Genomic DNA, 24722 nt, shown 5'->3' with positions numbered 1-24722 from the left:
CAATTGTCAGCCCTCAGGCGAGTCGATGGGAGCAAGCGCACGCGCATGCGCCGATCGCGGGATATTCAAGTGCTTCTGTCAGTGGACAAGAAGTATGCAGGATCGAGTTTCGGAACGCGTGAGAAATTCCATCTCGATATGTCATTATAAATCGATATATCGATATTAACTCGAGCGCCATTTTTGTCCCTAGGAAATAATTCTTTTTATTGGATGTCGAATGCAGTCTCGATCCGCCGATAATTTCAGACAATTTCGACTTTGTAAACATTGAATTCGCGCTTAATTGGAATTTTAATATTTTAATTTGTGATTAAAAAATAATATTTTTATAAATTAGTGTGTGTAAAGAGACTTGAGATTAATACTCGCATCGAATCGCAATAATCCAAAGATTTTATTGATATTGATATGAACAATGTTTACGTTATGGATTAATCTGTATACTTCATGGACGTAAGAATACCTGGACGGAACGTAAAGTACCCTTTTAGACGCGGGGAGTAGTTCCTGAGGGGTGAGAGGTCTACGGTTGCGTCCATTTTAGATGCCTCAGATTTAGCGTCTATTTTCACGTCGCACAACGTTAATCGAGACACACAGATTTGTATAGACATCTGTGTTGAGACATTTATACACATTCACAACGATAACATTTCGTGAAATTATCCGCCGCCGCCATCTTAGATGCCTCATATCCGTGCAATAGACATTTCATTCCCTTCACCCTTTGTGCTTCACCCCCGCAGTATTGCGTTCCGTCCAGGTATTCTTACGTCCATGGTCACAAAGTTTATAGTTTATAGCATGAACAGTGTTGCCAATTTCAAATCGCGCAACCATAGAATATATAATATATAATATTGGAGCGCGTGTCGATGTGCGCGGTGCGTTCGACTTTTAACCTTCAAGTGGCGCCGCGTCACGCGGTCGGAATTCAGCGCGCGGAGTGAGGGGCTGTGGTGGGGGGTGAGAGTGGGGGGTTGCGCGCGTCCCCCCACTCTGACCCCCCACCACAGCCCCCCACTCTGCGCGGCGCACCGGCGCGCGCGTCCCCCCACTCTCACCCCCCACCACAGCCCCCCACTCCGCGCGCCGAATTCCGACCGCGTGACGCGGCGCCACTTGAAGGTTAAAAGTCGAACGCACCGCGCACATCGACATTGACACGCGCTCTCTCTCTCTCTCTCTCTCTCTCTCTCGTCCCGTGTTGCGCGTTGCGCATAGAACCAAGTATTATTCAAGTGAAGATATCTCTCTCTTCATTCTGTGCCTGATGTTCATTTTAGCGTGATAATTTTTTATTGGTGCTCCGATCCGCGATATGTAATGTCTGAAAATCTATTGGTTCAGTGGAATTAGTGATTAGCCAATCAGGACAAAAGTAACTAGAGCTTGTGGAGCTCTATCATTTCGCGTATTTTCTATTTGAATTATTCTTAGCCATGGACGTAAGAATACCTGGACGGAACGTAAAGTACCCTTTTATATCCGTGCAATAGACATTTCATTCCCTTCACCCTTTGTGCTTCACCCCCGCAGTATTGCGTTCCGTCCAGGTATTCTTACGTCCATGGTATACTTTAGGTTAACATTATATATCAATAAAATGAATAATATGGACATTGTCAAAGATCCAAAGTCAGAGGAAATTGCTCTGACAGATGCCAAGGAAGAATCATGTGCTGACAAAATAAATTCCGAAACTAAACGACTTAGTCATCAAGAATTAATGAAATTGAGTAAAATGACTATAGATAACATTGTCAAGAATGATCCATTGCTCTCCGGATTGCCTTCAGATGTTACGATAGAGGAACTTAAATCACAAATTGCAGTTGCGCAAGGACAAGCTATAACTTTGTTCTTAAATCGTGGAGATCTGCCAAAGCTCGCAGTGGTGGTAATATATATTTATATCTTATACATTTGCATGTTATCAATTTATTAAATTGATTGTTTTATTAATATAATCTCATCTTTTCTATTTTGTATTCAAGGTTCCGCCACATAATACAACGGTACTTGATTTGAAGAAAGCTATAAAGCGACATGTGAATTTATCCTTAAAAAGAGAAAAAGTCGAAAAGAAGACAAGTTGGAAGCACGTTTGGAAAAAATATCATCTCTGCTTTGAAGGCACCAGACTTTTTAATGACAATGAAAATATTAAATTTTACAACATCACTAATAAAGCAGAATTACATTTTACAAAGAGACGCAGAGAAAAGAATAAATTGCTAAAAGAATAGATAAATTGCTATTTTGTCTATTGTCATTAATATCTCATATACTTTTATTAATACTTCTCTCAAACATTTCTAATTTACAATATCGTGGTAATTGAGATTGCATAAATAATATTTAAACACACTCTTTCTTTAAGTAAATGTATATAACAATTAATTGAGTTTCATAAATATCTCTTATTATTTAGGAATATTTAATTTTATATATAAAGTCAATTATATTTTTATATTTTACTCATTTTAGTTTTTTTTATTAGCATTACTATTCTATTGTTTCAGGTATATAAATTTCACAAGTCAAGTTAGGCATACAATCCTCCAGCATGAAACAAGTTAACTCGAATGAAACAGACTTATAGTGATTTGTTACAATCAACGTCTTTAAATTAGTCATTCTATACAGTGACTCCAATCCTCTTTCGGTGATCTTCTCACAGCCAGAAATGTCCAAGTGCTCCAATGCCGGGAATTCCGCCGAGATCTTGTCCAAGCCCCAGTCATCGATGTTCTTATTGTCCTTGAGACTGAGCCATTTGACTTTCTTGAGACCGCACAAGTTGCTCAGACCCTCGTAATACAGATCTGCGTTACTGGCATCCACTGCCTCGAGGATATAGCGGGAATCGAACTGATTGGGTAAATCATAGGAGCCTTTCTCGTCCTTTTTCGTCCAGTAAGTATTACCCTTAAATTTTACCCGGCCATCGCGATTTACGATGAAGTGAGCTGTTGCCAGGTCGGCTCCCAATATCTTGTGTCTCTCCGGATTGAATTGCTGCACGTATTTGCTATATCGGATCGTTTTATGCGTGATCCATTTTGAAATATTGCCAAAGGAAAAATCGGTCTCCTTTTTCGACTTCAAGGAAATCCACATAACATTCCCGGGATGTTTTGGATCATTCTCGGCCTGCTTTTCCCTTTCTCTCAATGAGTATTGATTTTTTTCATGTTGTACGCCTTCCGCATATGTTACTCGAGAAAGGGAATAATCTCGAACACATGATTGTTTACTTAGAACGAATGTTAATCGTCTCGCCAACATTATCAGTCGAGTGAAACTTGAATTAACTTTTTGGAGGTTAGACATCGAAATAAACACATACGTGCTCGTGTGATATTCTAACTTTACCTTAACCCAACCTAATCTAACTGTCAAACAAAACCTAATGTCAAACAAAAAAAAAAAAAAAAAAAACAAATACACGAAAATCTTGCAGTAAAAATAAACGTCCTGTTTTGACAGTTTTTTTTTCTAGAATTATATATTTTTCTGCATATACAAACATATCCCTACTTTGTACATAAGTTTTCGAGTCCTCGAATTATCTTAATAATTATACTACTAGTAATTATGGTCGTAATTTGTGTAAAATTATTAGGGAGAAAGCGATATATATAAACAGAACATTGCACTTTTCTCGAGTAATAATGTTGAGACTGGCGTTATTATCTAAAATATAAGTTGATTGGAGTTATTTGTACATCATAACATCGGGGGATTGGTACATGCACATATAAGCGTCACAAAGTAAACGTTTTGCGTGTTCCGGTAAATGCCGGTCGTCTGTCAATTCAATCAAATAATTTCCTCCTTCTTCACTCAACCAGTAGGGAAAATCTGGACATGGCACCATCTCCGGTATATTATATCCATTTTGCTCGCCTAATAATAAAATACAAATTTATAAAAATATATTAATTATAACTGTTTCAATAATTATAGAAATTTTTTCTCAATAATTTTATATATAAAAGTCGAATACCTTTTCTATCGGCCATCGAATCGAAGAAGCACCATGGTGCCTCTGAACCAGGGCCACATTTTACAAATGAGACGTAATGTGAGGTTTCGATGCAAACCACTGCAGAAAGTTCCAAGTACAAACGTGGTACGGGACAGTGTTCTTGCAGAATTGCAAATTCCATAGGTACAATCAGCTTCTTCGGTTCGTGATTAGTTCTTCGTTCATGACGATGTACCTTAAAAAAAAAAAAAAAAAGTAAAAATTAATTCATTCCAAATGTCAGTCTAATATCAATGTTTGTTCATCTCGTAAATACTTTACAAACTTTTTCAAGACACTGTAAACAGAAAGCTATACTTTCGAGACCGACGCCACATTGTCCGTAACATTCCTTGCACTCGAATTCTGCTAATTTGCCACACACTGTACATTGTCTGGGTGCTGCAAAACAATATATAAATGTTACTATGAATCGTTTGAGATAAACAAAAATACCGCGTAAGATACAATATAATGATACTAACAGTCTTCAATAATATCTGTCACATCGAGTAGTAATGTAGGCTGTATCTTCTGATACATTTTAAATGATTTTCCAAAACGCGGCATTTGTATAATAAGACACGAAGGGACTTCTTTTAATCTGATGTTACTGGTCAGGAAGCTCTGTTCCAATAATTGCTGCACAGTCGGTAGATTTAGATGGTCGTCTTTTTCGACAAACAATTGATAGTGATACGCGTCCTGTCCGGAGCTTAATTTAAGGAACGGTTCGGCATTTAAAATCTGGGCGACTAGCGACGTTAAGAATTCCTCCGGATCTGAAAAAATTACAAAAATACATTATAAAGTATTATATTAGCGATTTAAAATAATATTCAAAATTTCGAGATGTAAAACAAAAAAAAACCTTTTTCTTCGCTAGTAAGACCGGACACTGACGATAATTTTTCGAGCAACGTTCTAAGCTTCATTACACGATCCGCTCTGACAAACATGTTCTTTCTAAGCGGATTCACGATCTCCTCTCTTAAAACTCTCTGCACTTCTTCATACTGCGGACAATCTTTTTCATTTGGTGGTCTGAAAAATTACATGTACACATATACATATTTTTGCTAAATTATACTATTATATCATATATCTATATAATAAAGCATGTTTCTTTTAAGAGAAACGATGATTTTTAAATTACATATTACGTTAAAATTAATTACCGAAACAAGAGATTGTCAAATACACTGGTAAACGTGAACATGCTGAAGAGGGTAGCATCTAAATAGCACGAATTGTGATGGCCCTGAATACCACGATATTTCCCGCATATACTTTCCAAGTCTCCCTTAAGGGAAATAGGTCGTACTATGCCTGCGATTACAGAGCTCTCCATGTTACCGAAATTATCGTTATTTGTAAGTGTCGATTGTTCATTAAGCTTCGTCTGTTTATGAACAAAAAATTATCATAATTTATTTTCCTTTAAATTTTCTCGCAATGACGCATAGATATTGAAGAGATAACATTGCAAATAACTCATTATATCTATACTTACGTTTTCGTAATGAGAACAGTGTTCAATATCTGTGAATATAGCTTTGTAAGGCCTGCAGTGAAAGTATCTGACATCTTTATAAGTTCCATCAGTACCTAAAGGATGTCCATCATCCTATGAATGACACATTGTTCGAATTTGTTTTCTTATACTCTTATAACAATATATTTAATCAATTCGTTTCACTCACCAGTTCAACTGCTGCCATCAATTTGCCAGGACTTATACCAGACGGTGTGCCAATCCATTGAATAACTCCATAACAGATATCAGAATCCAGAAGTACTTTTACAGTAGAACCCACCATCAAATCTCCCTTGTTCTCCACCCTGATCTTTTCAATTTCGTTTTTTTCTAGTGGATTACCTAATTGCAAACAATAATACATACAGTTTATCATAAATGCTTGTAATATTTTTTTTTATGTATTTTGGCACAGTTTAAAGATAATGTGTAAGAGAATGTAAATTGTTCTTTGATATATATATATATATATATATATATATATATATATATATATATATATATAAGTATAAACATGATCGCGTTTAAGAACCAATATTTGCGGTAGAGGTAGAATGTTAACTACATCTTACTGTAATCCAACAAATCTATGCTACGTGTATCCTCCACATCACTGTATATGTTTGATTCTATATCACTACTCCATTTGTGCTCCAATACAAAAATAGGAATGTTCTGTAATTCTGCTGTCATTTTTTTCACAATAATGCAATGACTGTATAGTGCTTTATAACCTGCCGACAGCTCTCTAGGAAATCAGACTAAGTCTGGGTCTATTTTTAGATAGCTATTATTAATTTCCTCTACCACGCGGAAGAAATTCCAGCATGAGTTAATTTTGTTTTAAGGTTTTTTAAGGGAAAACATCATATGAATAAGTATATTTACTGCATTTACAATAAAATTACCACATTTAAAAAGAGCATGATCGATGCTTTTAGTATAATTATTAACATTATTTTCAAGATTCGATTTTGTGGCCTGATGACGGTCTTTCAATATGTTGACAGATTCTTGATTGTTGTTCTTATTGTCATCGAACAGAGTAAACTGTTCTAATAAAACAGCCGGTGTACTATCGAGTACAGATCTTTTTTTATCATTAGTATAGTCGATTCCTGTGTTACTCTTTAAGAATGCTAAAATAAGAATATGTCAAATTGGATAACTATGAGACTATTACATATAAAAAAATATTAAATTATAATTTATATACTTTTTTCAGTGTTGCCAGAAATTGTATCAGATTCAGCTTTATATGGATATATATTATTTACAGTAGCATATGTTACACTAGCATTTGAATGCGTAGAAATATTATACTCTTTGGCTAATAGAGATGTTTTGGATACTTCTTGGCTTTCCTGGAATATATATGTATGTATTTTTAAAATTATTATACTTTATGTTAATATACATTTAATTATATATTAACTATATCATTTCCTCTTTATCAACACAAACTTTCTCATAATTTTGAAATTAATTGATCTCTTGATTTAAAAAATATAGTAAATACGTATATGTAGTAATTATAATGTATATTGCATGTTTTTCATTTTCAACATTAAATATTTTTATAGTTAAGCTTTAATTAATACTAATTCAAAATTTAACTTATTAAAATTTTCCTAATTTTACTTCTATATCTAAGAGAGAGAAAAGGCCACAACTTTATATCTTAAACATAATACATTGTACTTCTAGAGTATAAAATAGAATCTATTTGATATAAGAGTGACAGGGACATTAAAAATTAGCATTATTAATTCACCAATAATTCAAGGCCAAAGTAATATCCTAATCCAAGTTGCTTTACAGGTCCGATGTATGTGACCAGCGCAATCTCTTTAGCTCGTCTGTTAGAAGAGTCGGAGCAGTACCAGACCTTGTCGTTGACAGAGATATTCCTTATTCGCTCGCAGAGAGCCTCGTCATTCGCGATTCGGATTCTTTCCTGAGGGGATTGTACGGTGAGCAAGTACTGCCAGATCTTGTGCGAGACAGGGATTAGATCGTACTTGTGGCAACGCCATTCCGTACCGCACCAGATCTCAGATCCCTCGATGGTGTCGATCACGCGAACCTTCAACACGCTGTCCTTCAAATCCTCCAGCGCTTCTACAAGCATTCCCACACGCAGCTTGTTAACATTAACGACGCACACACCGTGTTGCCTTATCAGTACCGTGTCTTGCTTGGCAATGTAGTGTTGCAGGACCCGGTGTTCCTTGTTAGCGTCTTCCATGGTATCGTATATATTAAATAATTATCACCTACACGAAAGAAGCGTGATTTATCAGCTCGCCTGTCAACCTCAACGTTTGCTCGTCTCTCATATAAAATTTTATTCGATATTATATTTGATCGGCGATAGAATTTTTCATCCTCCTTTCAACTTTGAAAAACAGATGTCCTTTTTTTTTTATCTACATATTTTCACAAATTATTGCTCGCCGACAATATTTATCTCATCATGTATTCACTTTTGCGGAGAATTCAAGCAAAATGATGCACATCTGTCATCTGTCAATAAATCTAGAAAGTTTTTTTTTTCATAGGTTGCATAAAGCTGTCACTTGGCTTCGAATGGTTCGACCAATCGGGATGAAGGAACTAAAGAGTTCTTTATCCCGATTGGTCGATCGTTGGCTAGTAACTCTATATGTCAAGTGAATCGTATTCCATTCATACATACTCGTATGCCTCTCTATAATATTTATACTTCGTGGCTCATAACCCTTGCCGCGCGATTTACAAGACAGTACCACATGATATTTCGTTCGACAAACGCAGAATTTCACAAAAGGGAAGGACAATAATAATATTTACAAGGCTTTTTGTCATTAAAACATGGGCGATACCGGACACGCGGACACGTTGCCCAGCGATACTGCACGATTGACGGCCGATTCCGGCTTCAGCGAATTGCTGAGGTCGGCGGAGCAGATATCCGCGGCCGCCGAGGGAAATGATGACATGCCGCATGTCGACAGAAATCTCCAGCAGATATTGGAGGCTTCGAACGAGCTCTGGTGCCGGGTCACGCAAACCGCCACCCAGGACAACGAGGCCCAAGCGTGAGTCTAATTCGAGATTTCTTGTATAATTTGTGATTTTTATGTGTCAATTTTCTCTGCATATTCCTCATGTATAACTTTTGACTATTTCTGTTAATAATATCTGATAATAAATGTTTCAGCCATGTCTTGCTGGGTTCTCGAGGGATAGACTTGTCTCAAATCTCACAGAAATTAAACTCGCTTAGTGCAAGACGCACGTTTGAGCCACTAGATCCTATCGCAGACACTGACATTGTCAGTTATCTTAGAAATGAGAAGGAAAATGCGATTCTTTCCATCATCGAACAGGTTCACAAGGATGTAAGCGCATATAATTATTAAAATATTTATATACTCTGTATACTTATTTGTATACAATAGAAAAATATATTAAATCTCTGTTTTTAGACATTTGAGCTTACTAGAGCACAACAAATGGAACATATGCTGGGTGAATGGAAGCAAATGCGTTTTGAGATAATAAATGCCATGACTGCTCCATCTGGAGAGCTAGCAGACTTACGTGGAGCACCGCAGCGTACAAAACTAGCAGGTTCAATGATTAGTGGTCTCTCCAGCATAGAGGTCGCGTATGTAAAAGAACTGCAAAATTATAACGATCATGTGCTTCGAGGTATAACCCGGCCCAGTTTGTTTAATGCATTCTGCAAAGCTTCTGAATCATTTAACGACAAGAAGATTGTAGACTTGTGGCAAATGGTAAAGTGTATGGTTGATATTCCGCCGACACCTAGAGGAGATCAAATTAAATCCAGAAGTAGTCCTGCGATCGAACAAAAAATTGTTTTACAAGCCAAAAAGTATCTGGAGAACAGATATAGAGATTTCATGAATTCTATAATCAATGAGAACCTGGTGCAGGCAAAACGAGGTGGCGTTCCAGGCACGATTCCTCTGGTCAAGAGTTTTGTAGGTGTTAAAGTACAAAGTTTGAGAGATTTGGAAGATGATATGGTCGAAGACAAGCCATTGTGGCCTCTAGTGTATTACTCCATGCGGTCCGGAGATTATAAAGCCGCGCTACAGTGTCTGAATCAATGCAGTACAGAATTCTCGGAATTTAAAACAGCTCTCGAGGAAGCTTGCGACGATCCGCAACATCATCCGAGTAGTCGTGCAGAGTCCATTCTGAAGTTACACTACAGAAAGCAAGTTCGATCTGTCAGCGACTTATACAAGAGAGCGGCATATTGCGCGTTGGTTCCTTGCGAGCCGGACGACTTGCATTCCGAAGTGATAGCTACAGCCGACGATTACTTGTGGTTAAAGTTGTGCCAAGTAAGAGATCAGGCAGATGTCGAGAATAAACTGACATTGGATTATTTGCAGACTACAATCTCAGAAATATATGGTAATATTAATCTTAGATAGCTGATAGTTCTTGCTCGAGGATTTATTTAATTTTAATCTATACAATTTACAGGAGAAACTTATTATCACGCGCACGAGCAGCCATTTTTATATTTCTCGATGTTATTTTTGACTGGACAATTCGAAGCAGCAATAGAATTTTTAGCCACCGGCGCTGGAGCGAGGCATCTATCGCACGCGGTTCATTTAGCAGCCGCGATGCATGAACACAATTTATTAGCGGTCAGTCAAAGTGTCTTAGCACCTTTGATTAGTGTAGATCCTGCTGATAAACCGCCAGCGAAAAGATTGAATTTCGCTAGATTGATATTGTTGTACATTAAAAGATTTGAATCGTCAGATCCAAAAGAAAGTCTTCATTATCTCTTTTTATTGAGGTAATTGTGTACTCTTATCGTGTAAAGTCAATTAAATTAAAATATATCCTGTGTTTCAAAGATATTTTACTTTTAGATGTATGAAGGATCCGTATGATCGTAACATGTTTGCTGCATCTGCCGCAGAAATGGTAGTGGATGCCTCTCCTGCAAATCGCATTTTGTTGGTTGGAAAACTTGACAAAGATCGAAGACTTCCGGGTATCTTGGATCAATTCCAAATTAATACAGACGACGTGATAAATATTTGCGCCGAAACGTTATACAGAAAAGGTCTGCTCGAAGATGCAGTCATGATGTACGATTTAGCTAGAAATCATGAGAAGGTTCTCAGTTTGATGTGCACACTCTTAACGCAAGTTGTCAGTCAGAAAGGATTGCCCGGTTCTCTCAGGTCACGATTACAAGCCACAGCTATGGACATTGGTACAAGGTAAATTCACACATCTGCGACAAAATAGATAAATAGATTAATACAAACAATTTCAAGTTTAAGTTTGTTATTTCGTAAATCTTTTCAGATATAAAGACATTATAATTCAAGCGCCCTCGGAAGTCGTGTCTTCATTCTTTACCTTAAAAGATCTTATGGTTTTCTTCGATCAATTCCATAATGAGCAGTATCAAAGTGCACTTAGAGTAAGTAATTCTTTAATAGAGAGCAAAAATAAATGTGTTATTTGGTATATTTTATCCTTAAAAAAAAAGATTTAAATAACACGATACATTTTTTCTTTAGACAATTGCAGAGTCGAAGATGTTGCCTCGTTATGTGAAAGAAATCGATGAGAGAGTAAACGCTTTACGTCGTGTATCGCCCGAAGTGGCTGGAACATTGGCCGACGTTCTTCTAGCTACTATGACAATATTGTATCGTCAGTATCAGAAATTGCGATCGGTGGAACCAGGAGACGAAATTGCGAGGGATCAACAGCTACACGATCTTAGAGAACAAGCCCGAGCATTGACGAGTTTTGCGGGGACCTTGCCATACCGTATGCCGAACGAGACTAACAGCAAACTTGTACAAATGGAGATTCTTATGCATTAAAATCGATACAATACACTGTTAAGTATACATTCTTTCGAATATAATTCGAAATATTTATTCTTTGGTCTGAATATTTAAGAACATTTCACTCTATATATTTGCTAGCCAATACTAAAAAAATTCTAATTTTTTTATATTTAAAGATATATTTTTTGTATTTTTTAAATTTTAGGTATACTAAAATACAATTGCACATATTTCCAAAACATAATAGTTGAAAAAAAACAGAAAGAAAGACTTAATACCTCTAAAAATATAATTATTGTATAGATTGCTACTCAAAGAAATCCATAACATGCAGAAAAAAATGCTAAGCAGGATATCTAAATTATTTTTATATTTCTATTTGTAGAAATACGTGAGATGATATACATTTTTGCAGATACAATCATTAATAGATACTAAACACAATGTGTGTGCGCGCATGTGTTTGTTAATGTTTGACTTATATATCACATTTTAATCGTTGTTTTAAATATGTTCTATCTTTTATTTTGAAAGGCATCTCTCGATACTAAAATTGTGTATATTATCTTGGTGATTTATTGCAATCTTCTGCATTATAGAATTTCAAAGACGTAACGGCTATCCCACAACTGAGATCTTCAACTTTACCTTCTTTTACCTATAAAGAACATTTTATTACATACAGATAGAAAGATAAAATAATTTAAATTGATTTTACATACTGCTCTATAGTCGAGAAACATTTCCTTAAAAGCCAAAAAGTCTGTTATCGTCGACAATACTTCAAAGACTTCACCTTCCAATTCTGCCTGCTTTTCACTGAGTTTTATCATATTCAAACATACAAAGTAAAGAGTTTATTAGATAAAAGTTAATGAAATTTTTATTATGAGAGGATATATATTATAATTACTTTAATTGATGTAAAAAAATGTCTATTGTGAATTGTGGTATAACTTTTTTAAGATAATCCTCAATGTACGTCTCCACAGCTTTATTCTGAAACACACACATAAGTGATATTTGAGAGAATTGTGGCAGGATTGGAAGAATTTCAAGACTTATCTGAAACTTACATATTCGTTAAATATATCAGTATAAATTAATTTGTTGTCCTCCACTGGTTCAAAAACATTCCAATACTTTTCTAAAAATCTTTGCTGAAGAGCTTGAAAGTCTTCCTCTGAAAGGAAGACAATTCATCATCAAATATATATACAATTTATTGATTTACAATCGTTCATTTTTTGCGTGAATAATTTTATACCTAATAATAAATCTTCGATATGTCCGATTACTTCATCAAATGAACAGTTTTCTCGATTTTTCGAAACTCGTTTCTCATCTTCTGGACTCGACAAACTCGATTCATCTGTTTGAAAAATTTATTTCAACATGCATAAATAATTACTACAGTATTTCACGAATATGGATTAGACTTGTCACGATACATATATAAGATTTTACGAAAATAAGAAAATGTAATTTATGGGAGAACACAAACCCATGCTCTTCTATTTTTGTTATCTTAAAAAAAATAAGGCACTAGTTTCATATTGTAAAATGAAATCTCGAAACTGACAGTTTCCTGTCAAATTATACACAAATCAAGTTAATAGTCGTTGGAAACGACAATTGATTAATCGATCAGTCTGGAAGGTTATGTTTCAAGTATATGATTAGAATAAATTTATTGATCAATTTTCGAGGAACCTATCAATTTTATATTAATATATACACATTTTAATACGTTGTATTAAACATTAAATGTACAATATCATTTATTACGATTAGTAGAATGTATGTACATAAATATGTATCGATAGAGTAAGTTAGGAAGGTCAGCATATAGTTACTATGAAAGGAGAATAGATGGCGCATAATGCCACGTTGATAGATTTTTAGGTCATTACTCTACTCATTGTATTTAATGCACAGTGCATGTTCGAAATTTGTGCAAGTTAGATCGCGCGGCGACGAAGAAATTTAATGCAAATACGATTAACGGACCATTCACTTTAATCGTCAATAAAATTCGATTTATATATCACGCAGGTAAAAGGTAAACTTCGCCTTTAATAATTAATTAAATAACATATATTTAGGAGTACAGTTGAATAACGTACTAACACACACGCTTTGGAACTCTACATGCCCGTGGAGAAAATTTCATCTAGTTACTATAATAGGTTATATAATGCGTGCACAACAATTTCACGCTCCATAAAGCAACTTCATAAATCGCGAATCTTTATCGTCATGGTATAACTCGGCGCCAATATTTATGGAATTCATATACAAACTCGAGCGAAATCGCTTACGTGCGTCACAGCAAAATGTTGTGACGTAAATAGAATCATAGAGTACGTGGAATTAAATTTCGACGTGAATGTTGTTGTTGACGTATCGGGAGAACGATTTCCAATTTATTCGTTATACACGGAATAATGCAAGTAAAACGATGGATAATAATACATTTTATTTTCTCGCAACCCCCCAATGCGACTTTAATCGCCTACGATAAAAGACGATACGTCGGCATCTTATGTCATTTTACATATCATATTTCTTCCTTGATGAAAAATATATTTGATATAATGAATAAATGTATATATCGATGAATAATAGTGCAAAATGTGATCTTTTTGATCGTTTAATCGAGAAATAACGATAAAAATTTGTCGCTAATATAATTAATTATGTGATAAATTACTATTATTAATTTGTATACTAATTAAAATATTTGGGGTCACACTTGAAAGCACAATTTGCTGCACAATAATTTTGTAAAAAAAATTTAATTAGTCGTTTGATGAATTCCATATCATTTATTATTATTCAGCATTTTTCTTGTAGCGATATTTATAAAAATAATTATAAAAATATGTGTTAGGATAAGTCAGATTTATTTATATATTATATACATAAAACGACGCTCATTGTAATTAAGATATCAGTTTTGATATCTGATTTTTCATGTAATTATAGAATTATATATGCACATTGCACATCAGAGATATTATCAAAATTGTAAAATTCGTCAACTATCATATTGAGAGCGTACAAGCGATATACTATTTAATAATTCAAGACATCAACAAATCTTGTTAACGGAGTATCATGGTTGTTCGGTATCTTGTATATTATATCAAGATGTCTCAGCTTGACACTTGTTGGTACATTAATTAACTAAAAGCATCGCGCTAACGATAGCGACACTAACCGAGCATCCACGAAATCTCTCCGTATTGTATAAAATCCATCAATTTGTCTGTGAAATTATTGCAAACTTGGCTAGATAATTCAAATCACCGACTATAATTCAAATCTCATTAACATATGTCGCAGCAGGAGTCATCATCATCATCTTCGTCTCGTGGGCAGCTTCTTTTAGGACTCAATAATTAGTAAATGCGGTGATCACAAAGATTGATAATAAGACAGCATATTTAAAAGGTAAAAAAAAAAATAAAACACATTTCTCTTATCAGATTATAATAGACATGATGAAATAATACCTCGTTTGTGCATGTCAATTAATATATTAAAAATATTCAATTAATGTTAATCAATAATTTTAAATATGTATCTCTCATTGAGGATAATTTAGATAATTGAAATAATTATTTCTCTCATTATATATTATACATAAGCAATAAAATATTTAGAGATTATTTCAACGAATTTGTTAATTGTTATATATCTATTTCATGTCGAAAATCTATTTAATTACGTTACATTGCAATCAATATTCGTATAGAGAAAGTTTCCTTATCAGTAAGCAGTAAAGTAAACATTTACTTCTGTAGTATTGTATTAATTTTTATTCTTCTCTAAAGTCACTTAATATGATACTTTGAGAGAGAGAGAGAGAGAGAGATACTATACATTGAAAATAAATATAGCAAAGATTTGAATAAACTCTTTTTAGTTATGAATTAATAAATGTATAAATATATATTGCGCATTAAAACGCAATGTAAATACATGAATTAGTTGATGAAAATAATGTTCAAATTAAATTATACATTTTAGTTGTTTCTATAAATTAAATTCAAGACCATTTCGCTTATAATTTATATAAAATACAAACTATAATGAGATGTGTGTGATTATTTTTGAACCGTTTTGAATTGTTTTGCCATATTTTTCAATAATTTTACTCTTGCTACATAATATTTATAATATATAATATTCGTGTAAATAGATTATTTAAATTTTTAGAATTTCTCTCTGACAGGACAACTTTTAAAACTATACGTATATAATTTAAGAATTTAAATTATTACATCACAAATAATGTTTTCTATATATATATATTTCTATTTCTCGCGGAAAAGATACATTTTTAGATATCTGTTTAATTAAAGGAAATTGTTTGCAGGATTATTTATAACAACGCGCGTTGGAAATATGGCCGCACGCAGCCAAGGTCACGGAATACCAGCCGAGCGGCCGAGCCGCCGAATGTTCGGCGGCGCTCGGCGGCGCTCGGGCGCGCTCGGGAATCTCCGCGGATCTCTGCGGGGGCAGAGGCCTCCTACTCTCTCGCGCAGTCTCGCACCGGTCCGCGCAGTATTCACACTCACGCGAACGGCAGCGCACGTAGCGCAGCGTCTCTCGGTCCACCTTCGTCCTGCGAGTGATCCTGCGCCGGAGTTTTCGGTGGTGTGTCGTGGTGATAAGCCGGGCTCGCGCGCGCGATCGTCGTCGCGTGTCATCGAATCCCGGTGATCTCTCTCTCTCTCTGATTTCGCGGATACACGCCAGCCCTGGCTGTGCGCGATTCGAGTTGGCGTTTCCCAGCCACCCTCGCATCCACCACCCATCCTCGATCGTCGTCGTCGTCGTCGTCGTCGGTGCCACTCCCCCGCCGCCACCCTCCTCTACGCAATTAGAACGGATGCCCGAGGGCTTTCAACACGCGACGGATAATATTCCGAGGTGGATTCATCGATTGCCGAATTGAGCGAATCGGCCGCCATCATAGATCCTCGCGATCGATTCCGAGCGACTTGAACTTGGCGCGAGTGTAGTACGGGGAAGCTTCGCTTCGCTGCGATCGCGATCGAGCCAAGTGTGTGTAACACGTGAATACAACTTGGCGTAGCTACGTTCCGCAGTGCGCGAATCGCGGACATTCCTCCCGGCGAAGATCTCTCATCGGACTGCGTCATCGTCATCCCCGCGTCTCGATCGTCGGCGTCGCGACGCGTTCCCGGAACCCCGGAAGAATCCGGCATTTCGCGCGTGGTAATAGATACTCGCCGGCGCGTCGCCAACGTGATTGGTTCAACTTCACGCCAAGGAAATCGTCGTCCAACATTTTCGCCGGGGATTAAAACTGGCACTCTCGAAGTGTGAAATAATCGGATTACCGAGCTTGTCGGCCAAGTTTTTCCTTTTCGTGGACAAAGTGCGCGTTGAAGTGACTCGTCGGAGATCGACGTTATATTCGAAATCGCAAGCTCGCGAGTGAAAAGACTCTCGCATATATATATATATATATATATATATATATATATATGGGCGGACTCGTTTTCCCGGCAAGCGGAACGGAATGCTTGCGTGAAGAGGAGGACGATCGAAGGTCGTCGACGAGGCTCTAACAGCAGCGGCTTCGGGACCGAGATACTCGAGCAAGTATGTCACCCTGTCGTGACCCTCGTTGATGATATGATCGGAAGTGGAGAGGAAACGCGAGAGGTTGTGCGCGAATTTCACGTCGTCGCAGGAAAGTGTCGCGAATTCCTCGCAGTGTCGTCGTCCTCGTCGGTTACGTACGATATGTGAAATAACGCGCGATACGGATCGATAAAGTGATATATACGCGGGACGAGCAGTAAGGATAAAGGATTCTTCCTCGTCGAGAGCGCCAACAGTGCTTTCCCATCCTCCTTTTTACGTTACTTAATCCGCGTGCGCGCGCGTGTGTCAAGTGTATGTGTGTGCGTGCTCATAAACGGACAACGGACAACTCCATCATCCCACGGCCATGAAAGTCTCCAGGGTGACGATGGCGGAGAAGGTGCTCGGGATGTGGCTCCTCGTGCTCATCGCCGCCTGCTCGACGTCGGTTGTAAAAGGTACAATTAATGTTTATGTTTGGCGCGAAGCGAGGCTCTTTCGTGGGGGCTGATGTATCGTAAAAGAGAGTATACCTCCGCGTCTGGCAGCGTTTCGGGGAAACGGAGTGGGGCTACTGTAATTCGAGGAATCTTCGCTCGCGATAAGACCTGCGAGTTTCAAGTGGCCGTTCTCCAAGACGATTTTGCTCGAGTAAATAAAAAGAGACGGACGAATTCTATAATCCTATAGTATTTTACTTGGAGTCGTTGCGTTGCGGAATATGCTGTATTTATATCAATTTTCAGATGGTTTTTTCAGGAGACAATTTCGTTTATACATCTAATTCGAACATAGTTGAATGTAGAAGTCATTTTTTTTATTTAGAATTTTACTTGCATCGCGAAAGAAAAGCTTAGAGAGATAGAGAGGATTAGAAAAACTTTTTTATTAGATTTGAAATGATAATATCGAGGGGTGTCTCACTCATCAAAAATTTGTACATGTATTGCGAATTACCGAGAATTCCAAGTAATTCCATGTAATGCGACGGAATGCGTGTAATTATGTTAATTCTTTTTTTAAAATAAAATACAATATTTAAATATTAGTACTGTTTAATTTAGTAAGAAAAATGTTATTAGAAATTTAAAATTAATATTTTTTTTTAAATTAATATTGCAAATATTTAGTTGGAACACCTAAATAAAAATATTATATTATAATAAAGATATAACAAAAAGTTTTCACAATTATAAGTTTAAAAAAATGTCTTGTTTTAAACTTCATGATTAAAAAATTCATTAATTTTTTAAAAATCAACTTTAAAAAACATTTTTAATAAACATTTCTTTTATATAAACTCGAACACATACAAAATACAATAAAATTAGATTAGATCTGAACAAATTAAATATCAAATATTAATGATTTCATAAATTATAATATTTAGTAAAATATATACATATTAAAAAATCGTCATAACATCATTTTCACTTTTTAAGACGTTTTAATCTCGCCTGGGTTATTATTGTTTTATGTTTGTAAATCAATGCGAAGTAATGCGTAATTCCAGAAAAAATGTACATGTATTGCGACAGTGAGACACCCCTCGGATAATATCATTTCATATAGTGTGTTATAAAATAATATAGAGTACTTTTAGAATACAATATTCTGATCTTATATAATACATATTAAATAAATGAATAGATGAACAAAAACAGGAAGTATATTATTTCCATTAAAAAAAAAAGAATAGTAAATATACGCGCAGAATTGTGCAACTGCATACGTCCAATCCGGAATCAATGTAATTTTTTTTATTTTTTAAATGCAAACAACGCTGTTAGACGCCATCTCTTTTTCCCCATGAGTTTTTAATATTCGATATTAAATATCTCGGTAACTATATAAGCGTGAAATTAAAATCCTACTTAAGTAAAAGGCGCTTGGAAATTAATTGAAGACATTACTGGGCGCTGTATTAGATCTTTATTATTTAAAGTTTAACACGAAAGAGCCCGCTTTTCAATCGCTCATAACTCTCGCAGACTATTAACGCTTCGATGTTTTAAGATCGGCCTTAAATTAATCGAATAATATCCTTATTAATTAAAACTAAGAAGCTAGGAATTCTGAGTGTTTCGTAGTATCGAGTTAAGCACGCAAGTTTGGCTCGAAGATGATATAATCGCACGTATCGCGTGATTAGCGATTTATTTGTCGCTATAATTTCCCAAGTAATTTTAGAAGAAAATTGCCATTTTTAAATTTAAGAAGTAGGCCACGATTTTAAGAACAATTTATTAGATTTCTTTCTCTCTCAAATTCGATAGTCGAAAATTCGTTGAAATTTCATCCGGTCAATTGCGTGGCAAATTATTTTCGATACATTTGATAATTATTACAAACAAAATTGTTACAAACAATAATTCTTTTTCATAGATATAAAAACAATTTTTAAGTGAAATAATCTGTAAATAAATCTCTGGATATATAGGTATATTTTAATATTACAATTTATCTCGATTTACTTCGCGTACAGAATTTTATTATAACATTACCGAAAATTCAGAAATTTTGTTTTAACTTTTTGATCTCCGCTGTGCTTAATTTACCGTTAATATATTTCCATATTATTGCTTCAGCTTCATTTCCGAGGCTGTTTAGCGAAACTATAATGAATATGCGCTTATTCATCGATTCATTATACATGTCGCTGTGTATATGAATCTCATTATTTGTAGACACTATTTATGTATATTATTGAACAAAAAAAATGCGTCACCAGAAAATGGACATGCCCCGTCGTTAAAATGCAATGTTGTTTGCATAATGTAGTCGCATTAAAAATATAATAGCGCATCATTCGGCATGCGCGAAACGCGTGAATATAATGCGAGGGTGAAAAAGTGGGGTGGGAAACACACGGGGATGTTACATTATATAAAATATGATTTAATTTTAAAATACCGCGGTTGTATACGCGAGACGAATCGTTTTCGCGCTTTATAATTTCGTTATTTCTCGCGACGCTCCGTCGAAGAGGAAAATCACGGCACGAAAATATGTATGACAATAGGGCTTTGCACGCGGAATCGATATGGTAATGTGTTTGTCTATTAAACTACGCGAAAATGAAATTTTTTCAGAAAGAAATGACATACGAAACGGACGGCATATATATGTATATATATACCGGGTGTCCCATTTTAAAGGATCCACTCAAATATCTCAGTAACACTGCGTTAAATAAAAAAATGTTTCCTACAAAAGTTGTAGGGTTTCGAGGGGGACATAACATAGTAATATTCATTTGACCTTGGGCGGCGTCTCCAAGATCAAGTGAAGGTGAGAATAAATTTTTTTAATGGAAACCCATATTTTTTATTATAACATCTTTTTCTACTAATTAATTTGAACAGCTTTTATCTGAAGCATTTTTTTATTTTCTTCAAAATTCACCTTCTCACCTTCAATTTCTCACCTTCACTTGATCTTGGAGATGCCGCCCAAGATCAAATGAATATTACTATGTTATGTCCCCCTCGAAACCCTACAACTTTTGTAGGTAAGATTTTTCGATTTAACGCAGTGTTTCTGACAATGAGATATTTGAGTGGGTCCTTTAAAATGGGACACCTGGTATATATACGTACGCGCGATATTCTGTTGCACCTATTTCGCGCGTACTAATTTAATTGTGAATGGAAATCAATTTTGCGAAACTGAATGTATCGCGAAAAATTTTCGATATTAATCCGCACATTGTTGTATATGTACATACTATTTACGGAAATCGTTATAGCTTTTATTGGCCCACGTAAAACTCAACGATATTTTTTATCCCTTCGATCGCGCGCATTGATTTGTTCTGTTTAATCGTTTCTACATTTTTGTTTATTGCATAATATATTTTTTTTCTCTCTCGTAATTACCTGCACTATCATCGTACACATTGTGCACGATGTATTATTACAACAGCGGATTAAAAAGAAATATATTCTACTCTCTGGCACGCGCGTGTTGTGTAATCCATATTTTCCTAATTGAGCCAATTGTTTTTTAATGGACGTTACACGATTAACGTGTTTTCAAATTCTTGTTAATAAATGTTATATCCACAATATTCTTTAATTTATTAATGCACGTTTTTCATTAACAAAGAGTCGCTGCTAATTAACTTAAAACCGTTTGTCATTACATTAACCTTTGATGCGCCAATATCGTAATTTCAAAAAGATTCAATAAATATAGTTTCATCGTCTATATAGAGAGAGAATGAAATATAGACCCGATAAATAAACACATTTCATTTTTCTTCGTTTTCCTATATATCATATCTATTCATTCTTTTTTTTTCTCTCTCTCTAATAAACATTTGTTGAAAATAATCACTATGCATTTTTCTCGCTAAAAATTGTTACATATTCCACGAAAAACGGCCCTTGAAAGCCGGAGCTGAATTTGACCCAGTTTCGATAGTCTGTGAGACTATCGAAACACACGTATATACATTCACACACACGCACAGGCACACGCACAAGCTTACGAGCTTTTAATTTGCGAAAACGTATCAATTCCGAAAATCAAACAGCTCGATAATTGAATGCTGGATTAAAATATCGTTGAGGATAAAACGCGCATGTTGCTTAAAGAGCAAGAGATTTTGTTATTGATATTCGATCTTTTCGGGATATATTTCGCGTACTTTTACGTAATAATAATAAATATAATAAAACTTTGTACGTATATATACATATATCCGCGCTCCATATTCGCATCTCATATATTCTCATATAACTTCATAACATTATTTTTCTTCAAGTATCGCGTTTTTCCTTGCTGACCGTTGTTGCTCGCAACTTGTTTCATTATAAACGAGGGAGAGTGCAACAGTCATGAGAGAATATATCAACTAAAGAAACTACTTACTGCACGCGAGAGAGAGAACGCGTAGGATATAAATTTTCGCGAGAAGGCGGAAATTTGCGGGCTTAAAATTACGAATTTTACGTGTCGAAAATTACACGTCATTTATAATGCAAATTGCGGCCTGTTATCGAAATATCCGGCTAATTATTGCGCGGTCACATAGATGAAAGTGCGCCTATACGGTTGGCACGTTAAGCCGCATATGCGTGGTATAAACAAAATGTTATAAAGCGAAAGTATACATGCACGTATAATAATATACGTAAATAACATATATATGCGCGAGTCAGCGAATATTCGCGTTCGTCCTTCAATGGATTTGTAATCGCTCCTTTTTCGGACGCAAGCCAATTAATTATAGGACTTATATTTGCTTATTTAATCCTCTTTCAACGTTCCGATATCCCCGAGTGTGATTAAACTCTAAAACCTTTGATATTTTGATATGTTGATCTTGGAATAAAATTCCTGGATGTAAATGAAGTTCTCACACGTTTGTAATCACATATACATATATCGACATATTCGCGCTTCGCGTATATAGAACTTGTCGGGGAACGAATCCTTAAAAGATGGTGTGTAAGGACTCGGAAAAGTCTCTTGGATCCTAGCCAGAGTCGATTGTTGTGCAGCCGCGATAGAGTTACAGGGAGGGAACGGGAAGGGGTTAACCGCGAACAACAGCGGAGGGAGAGAGAGAGAGAGAGAGAGATCTGTCTCGCGTTGAAAGAGAGAAAGATAAAAAAAAAGCAGAGAGCTCTCGCGATCTCATTCGTTACACGCGGATCCCTATTTCTCTCGAATGACTGAATTGCGGATTCATTCGCGCGATCCTTCCTGCCCAGTCTCGGAATATCGCGTAATTACGAACTTGAACTTTCGAAGTAGCTGACGAGGAGTCACGATCGATTCGGCGCTATCTCGTTTTCGCGGAACTTTGTGCGAGGCGAACGGGTGTGTGCAGTTGCAAAACTGTAATTGCTCGTCGTTTAGCTACGTTTCTTAATAAACTGATAATTCAGCGAGAGAACACGCGTACATATATGCATATGCCAGAGTTCTGATTTGATCGGTACACAGATTTTGGCGCCTACGTCCGCATTTACTTACTCTTGTATTTTGGAGTTTGCAAAGCTTGTTGCGGACGTTGCATCGACGATTAAATTGGCGATAGAGATCGGGTCGAATGCGCTGTTTCGTAACCACTTAAACGGCACATTCGAAAATCGTAGAGGATAGATAAGAATGCGCCAAGATAAAAGAAATATATAAAGATTTTTAATTAAATTGTTAATGAAACGATTATTTCAGTATCGCTCATAACTCAGAAATTTCAGTCACCTCAATATAATTTTCATCGACGAGAGGCTAATTTTAAAATCAGTCAAGAATAAAATTAAGTTAAAATTAATGTCGTACTTTTTTTTAGAATATATAAACGATCTGCATTTATATTCTTTTACTCTTTTGTCACAATGTAAAATGACAGTACATAGAATATATAACGAGAATCCGATGGCTATTGTTATTTTGGATTTTCGCCGAAAACCCGTCGCCCTCTCTCTCTTTCTCTCTCTCTGTGATATAAACAAGTCGGATCTTTTTATTTCTCATCGGAGAAAGGCTGTGTAGAGTTTTGGCGCGATGCATGTATCGGGGAGTATAGTTCCAAGTACATACCACGTATATTTGCTTCCTCGCGGTGGATATCGCTCCCGGGTCCCGGGGATATCCACTCCGCTCGTTTTTCACGGACTCGTTTCGTCGGTTTGTCCCCCCTGTCCCCTCCTCGCGACGCCGGTAAAATGTGACCCGGGGCGTCGTAGTCGTCGAGTTTTGCCTTCGCGAGTTTTCTTCGCTCTCTTTCGCGATTTCTCCTTTTCTTTGCGTCTTCCTCTCATATTCCTTTTCCTTCTATTCCGAAGCTCTCGAAATCGCGCGATATACCTAGGCCAAATGGAATCGCAGTACCGCCAAATGTCTTTGTTCCTCCGTGTCGGTAATACCAGGGTACGGGAGGGAAAGACAGAGGGGGGATAAGTGGACAGATTGCAGACGATACCGAGTAAACCGCTATACTTCCCATCCCGTTGGTTCGTTTGTTCGTTTGGCTCGGTTTAAGTCGGCTGCGACGCGTGTCATCGCGTTTATGCGTGTGTGTGTGTGTGTGTATACGTGCGCTTTAGATAGGTGTACAGAAAAAAAGGCCACGTACGCCAGCTGCTCGAGCTCGGATCGCGATTAAGGAATTGAAACCAGACACGATTTCGTCGAGTTGAGATTTCCCTGTACTTTAGACACGCGAGAGTAATGTTATACTCGTCTTATGACGACGGAACTTTCTTGAAACTTTTCGTTTTGCGGAGATTATCTCGTAAAATTTATCTCATCGCATCCGTCGAATCGAGAATTAAACACACTCGCTTGTAAAAATAATTTCCTTATATATATTCTGTATAATATAGAAAATATTATATAACTTTCGATGTTGCAAATGTAAAATTATACTTCGCTTCAACTTTTGTTCTATTTAAAATATGTATTATATAATATGGTATTTTCTGTTATTTTTTTTTTCAAGTTTTTTTTTCGCTAAAAACATGTTGATTCGTTTCCGTGTGTTATATACCATGATGCCCGTGTATGTGTATGCATTTGATAAATTTATGTACATATAAATTTAGGACACATGATATCAAATTTTTTTTTTTAATACTTTACGCTGGCCAATGCATCTGCATAAAAATAAACAAGTTTTTTTTCGCAAGTCGGCAAGTCGGTTTGTTGCAACTTATGC

The 24722-nt window shown here is 36.0% G+C and overlaps 6 protein-coding genes across 11 annotated transcripts in view; 3 read left to right on the top strand and 3 right to left on the bottom strand.

Annotated features, from left to right (window-relative positions):
- Positions 1-1427: 1427 nt before the first annotated feature.
- On the top strand, positions 1428-3451 carry LOC145946053 (U11/U12 small nuclear ribonucleoprotein 25 kDa protein). The gene is made up of 3 exons (XM_083055438.1): positions 1428-1903; positions 2001-2339; positions 2529-3451. The coding sequence occupies exons 1-2, from the start codon at positions 1574-1576 to the stop codon at positions 2250-2252; spliced, it is 582 nt and encodes a 193-aa protein (XP_082911564.1). The 5' UTR covers positions 1428-1573; the 3' UTR covers positions 2253-2339; positions 2529-3451.
- On the bottom strand, positions 2298-3339 carry LOC145946052 (distal membrane arm assembly component 2). The gene has a single exon (XM_083055437.1). It carries the CDS (start codon positions 3337-3339, stop codon positions 2512-2514), a length of 828 nt encoding a protein of 275 aa, XP_082911563.1. The 3' UTR covers positions 2298-2511.
- A 59-nt stretch (positions 3452-3510) lies between the features above and the next one.
- Cyld (ubiquitin carboxyl-terminal hydrolase CYLD) lies at positions 3511-8082 on the bottom strand. Of its 2 annotated transcripts, XM_083055431.1 has the most exons (11): positions 7348-8082; positions 6790-6937; positions 6482-6712; positions 5740-5915; positions 5550-5663; positions 5215-5438; positions 4908-5080; positions 4522-4818; positions 4323-4438; positions 4016-4232; positions 3511-3915 (listed from the first exon to the last, which is right to left on the bottom strand). In XM_083055431.1, the coding sequence occupies exons 1-11, from the start codon at positions 7819-7821 to the stop codon at positions 3725-3727; spliced, it is 2361 nt and encodes a 786-aa protein (XP_082911557.1). In that variant the 5' UTR covers positions 7822-8082; the 3' UTR covers positions 3511-3724. The 2 variants fall into 2 exon arrangements, with proteins under 2 accessions (XP_082911557.1, XP_082911558.1); XM_083055432.1 differs by lacking the exon at positions 6482-6712.
- Positions 7407-11471, top strand: LOC145946046 (nuclear pore complex protein Nup93). Of its 4 annotated transcripts, none has more exons than XM_083055430.1 (8): positions 7407-7546; positions 8498-8653; positions 8776-8956; positions 9044-10007; positions 10080-10404; positions 10481-10837; positions 10926-11043; positions 11144-11471. In XM_083055430.1, exons 2-8 carry the CDS (start codon positions 8553-8555, stop codon positions 11453-11455), a joined length of 2358 nt encoding a protein of 785 aa, XP_082911556.1. In that variant the 5' UTR covers positions 7407-7546; positions 8498-8552; the 3' UTR covers positions 11456-11471. The 4 variants fall into 4 exon arrangements, with proteins under 4 accessions (XP_082911556.1, XP_082911554.1, XP_082911555.1 ...); XM_083055428.1 differs by having other exon boundaries at positions 7408-7546; positions 8370-8653; XM_083055429.1 differs by having other exon boundaries at positions 7415-7546; positions 8409-8653.
- Positions 11472-11674: 203 nt separating this feature from the next.
- Positions 11675-13084, bottom strand: LOC145946054 (ADP-ribosylation factor-like protein 2-binding protein). The gene is made up of 6 exons (XM_083055439.1): positions 12927-13084; positions 12690-12794; positions 12499-12605; positions 12336-12421; positions 12145-12241; positions 11675-12080 (listed from the first exon to the last, which is right to left on the bottom strand). The coding sequence occupies exons 1-6, from the start codon at positions 12928-12930 to the stop codon at positions 11985-11987; spliced, it is 495 nt and encodes a 164-aa protein (XP_082911565.1). The 5' UTR covers positions 12931-13084; the 3' UTR covers positions 11675-11984.
- A 112-nt stretch (positions 13085-13196) lies between these two features.
- Sns (sticks and stones) overlaps positions 13197-24722 on the top strand; it is a 303040-nt gene continuing 291514 nt past the window's right edge. For both annotated transcript variants that reach the window (XM_083055423.1, XM_083055424.1), the window contains exons 1-3: positions 13197-13484; positions 14771-14878; positions 15807-17508. In XM_083055423.1, coding sequence (XP_082911549.1) covers positions 17418-17508 — 91 coding nt within the window. In that variant the 5' untranslated portion in view covers positions 13197-13484; positions 14771-14878; positions 15807-17417. The remainder of the gene's footprint in view (positions 13485-14770; positions 14879-15806; positions 17509-24722) is intronic.

This window comes from Prenolepis imparis, unplaced genomic scaffold (assembly GCF_030444845.1).
Source record: "Prenolepis imparis isolate NDT839.2.m4 unplaced genomic scaffold, iyPreImpa1.0 SCAF_15, whole genome shotgun sequence".
Lineage (NCBI taxonomy): Eukaryota > Metazoa > Arthropoda > Insecta > Hymenoptera > Formicidae > Prenolepis > Prenolepis imparis.
The sequence above is the reverse complement of the archived record's forward strand: the minus strand, read 5'-3'. Positions and strand labels throughout refer to the sequence as shown.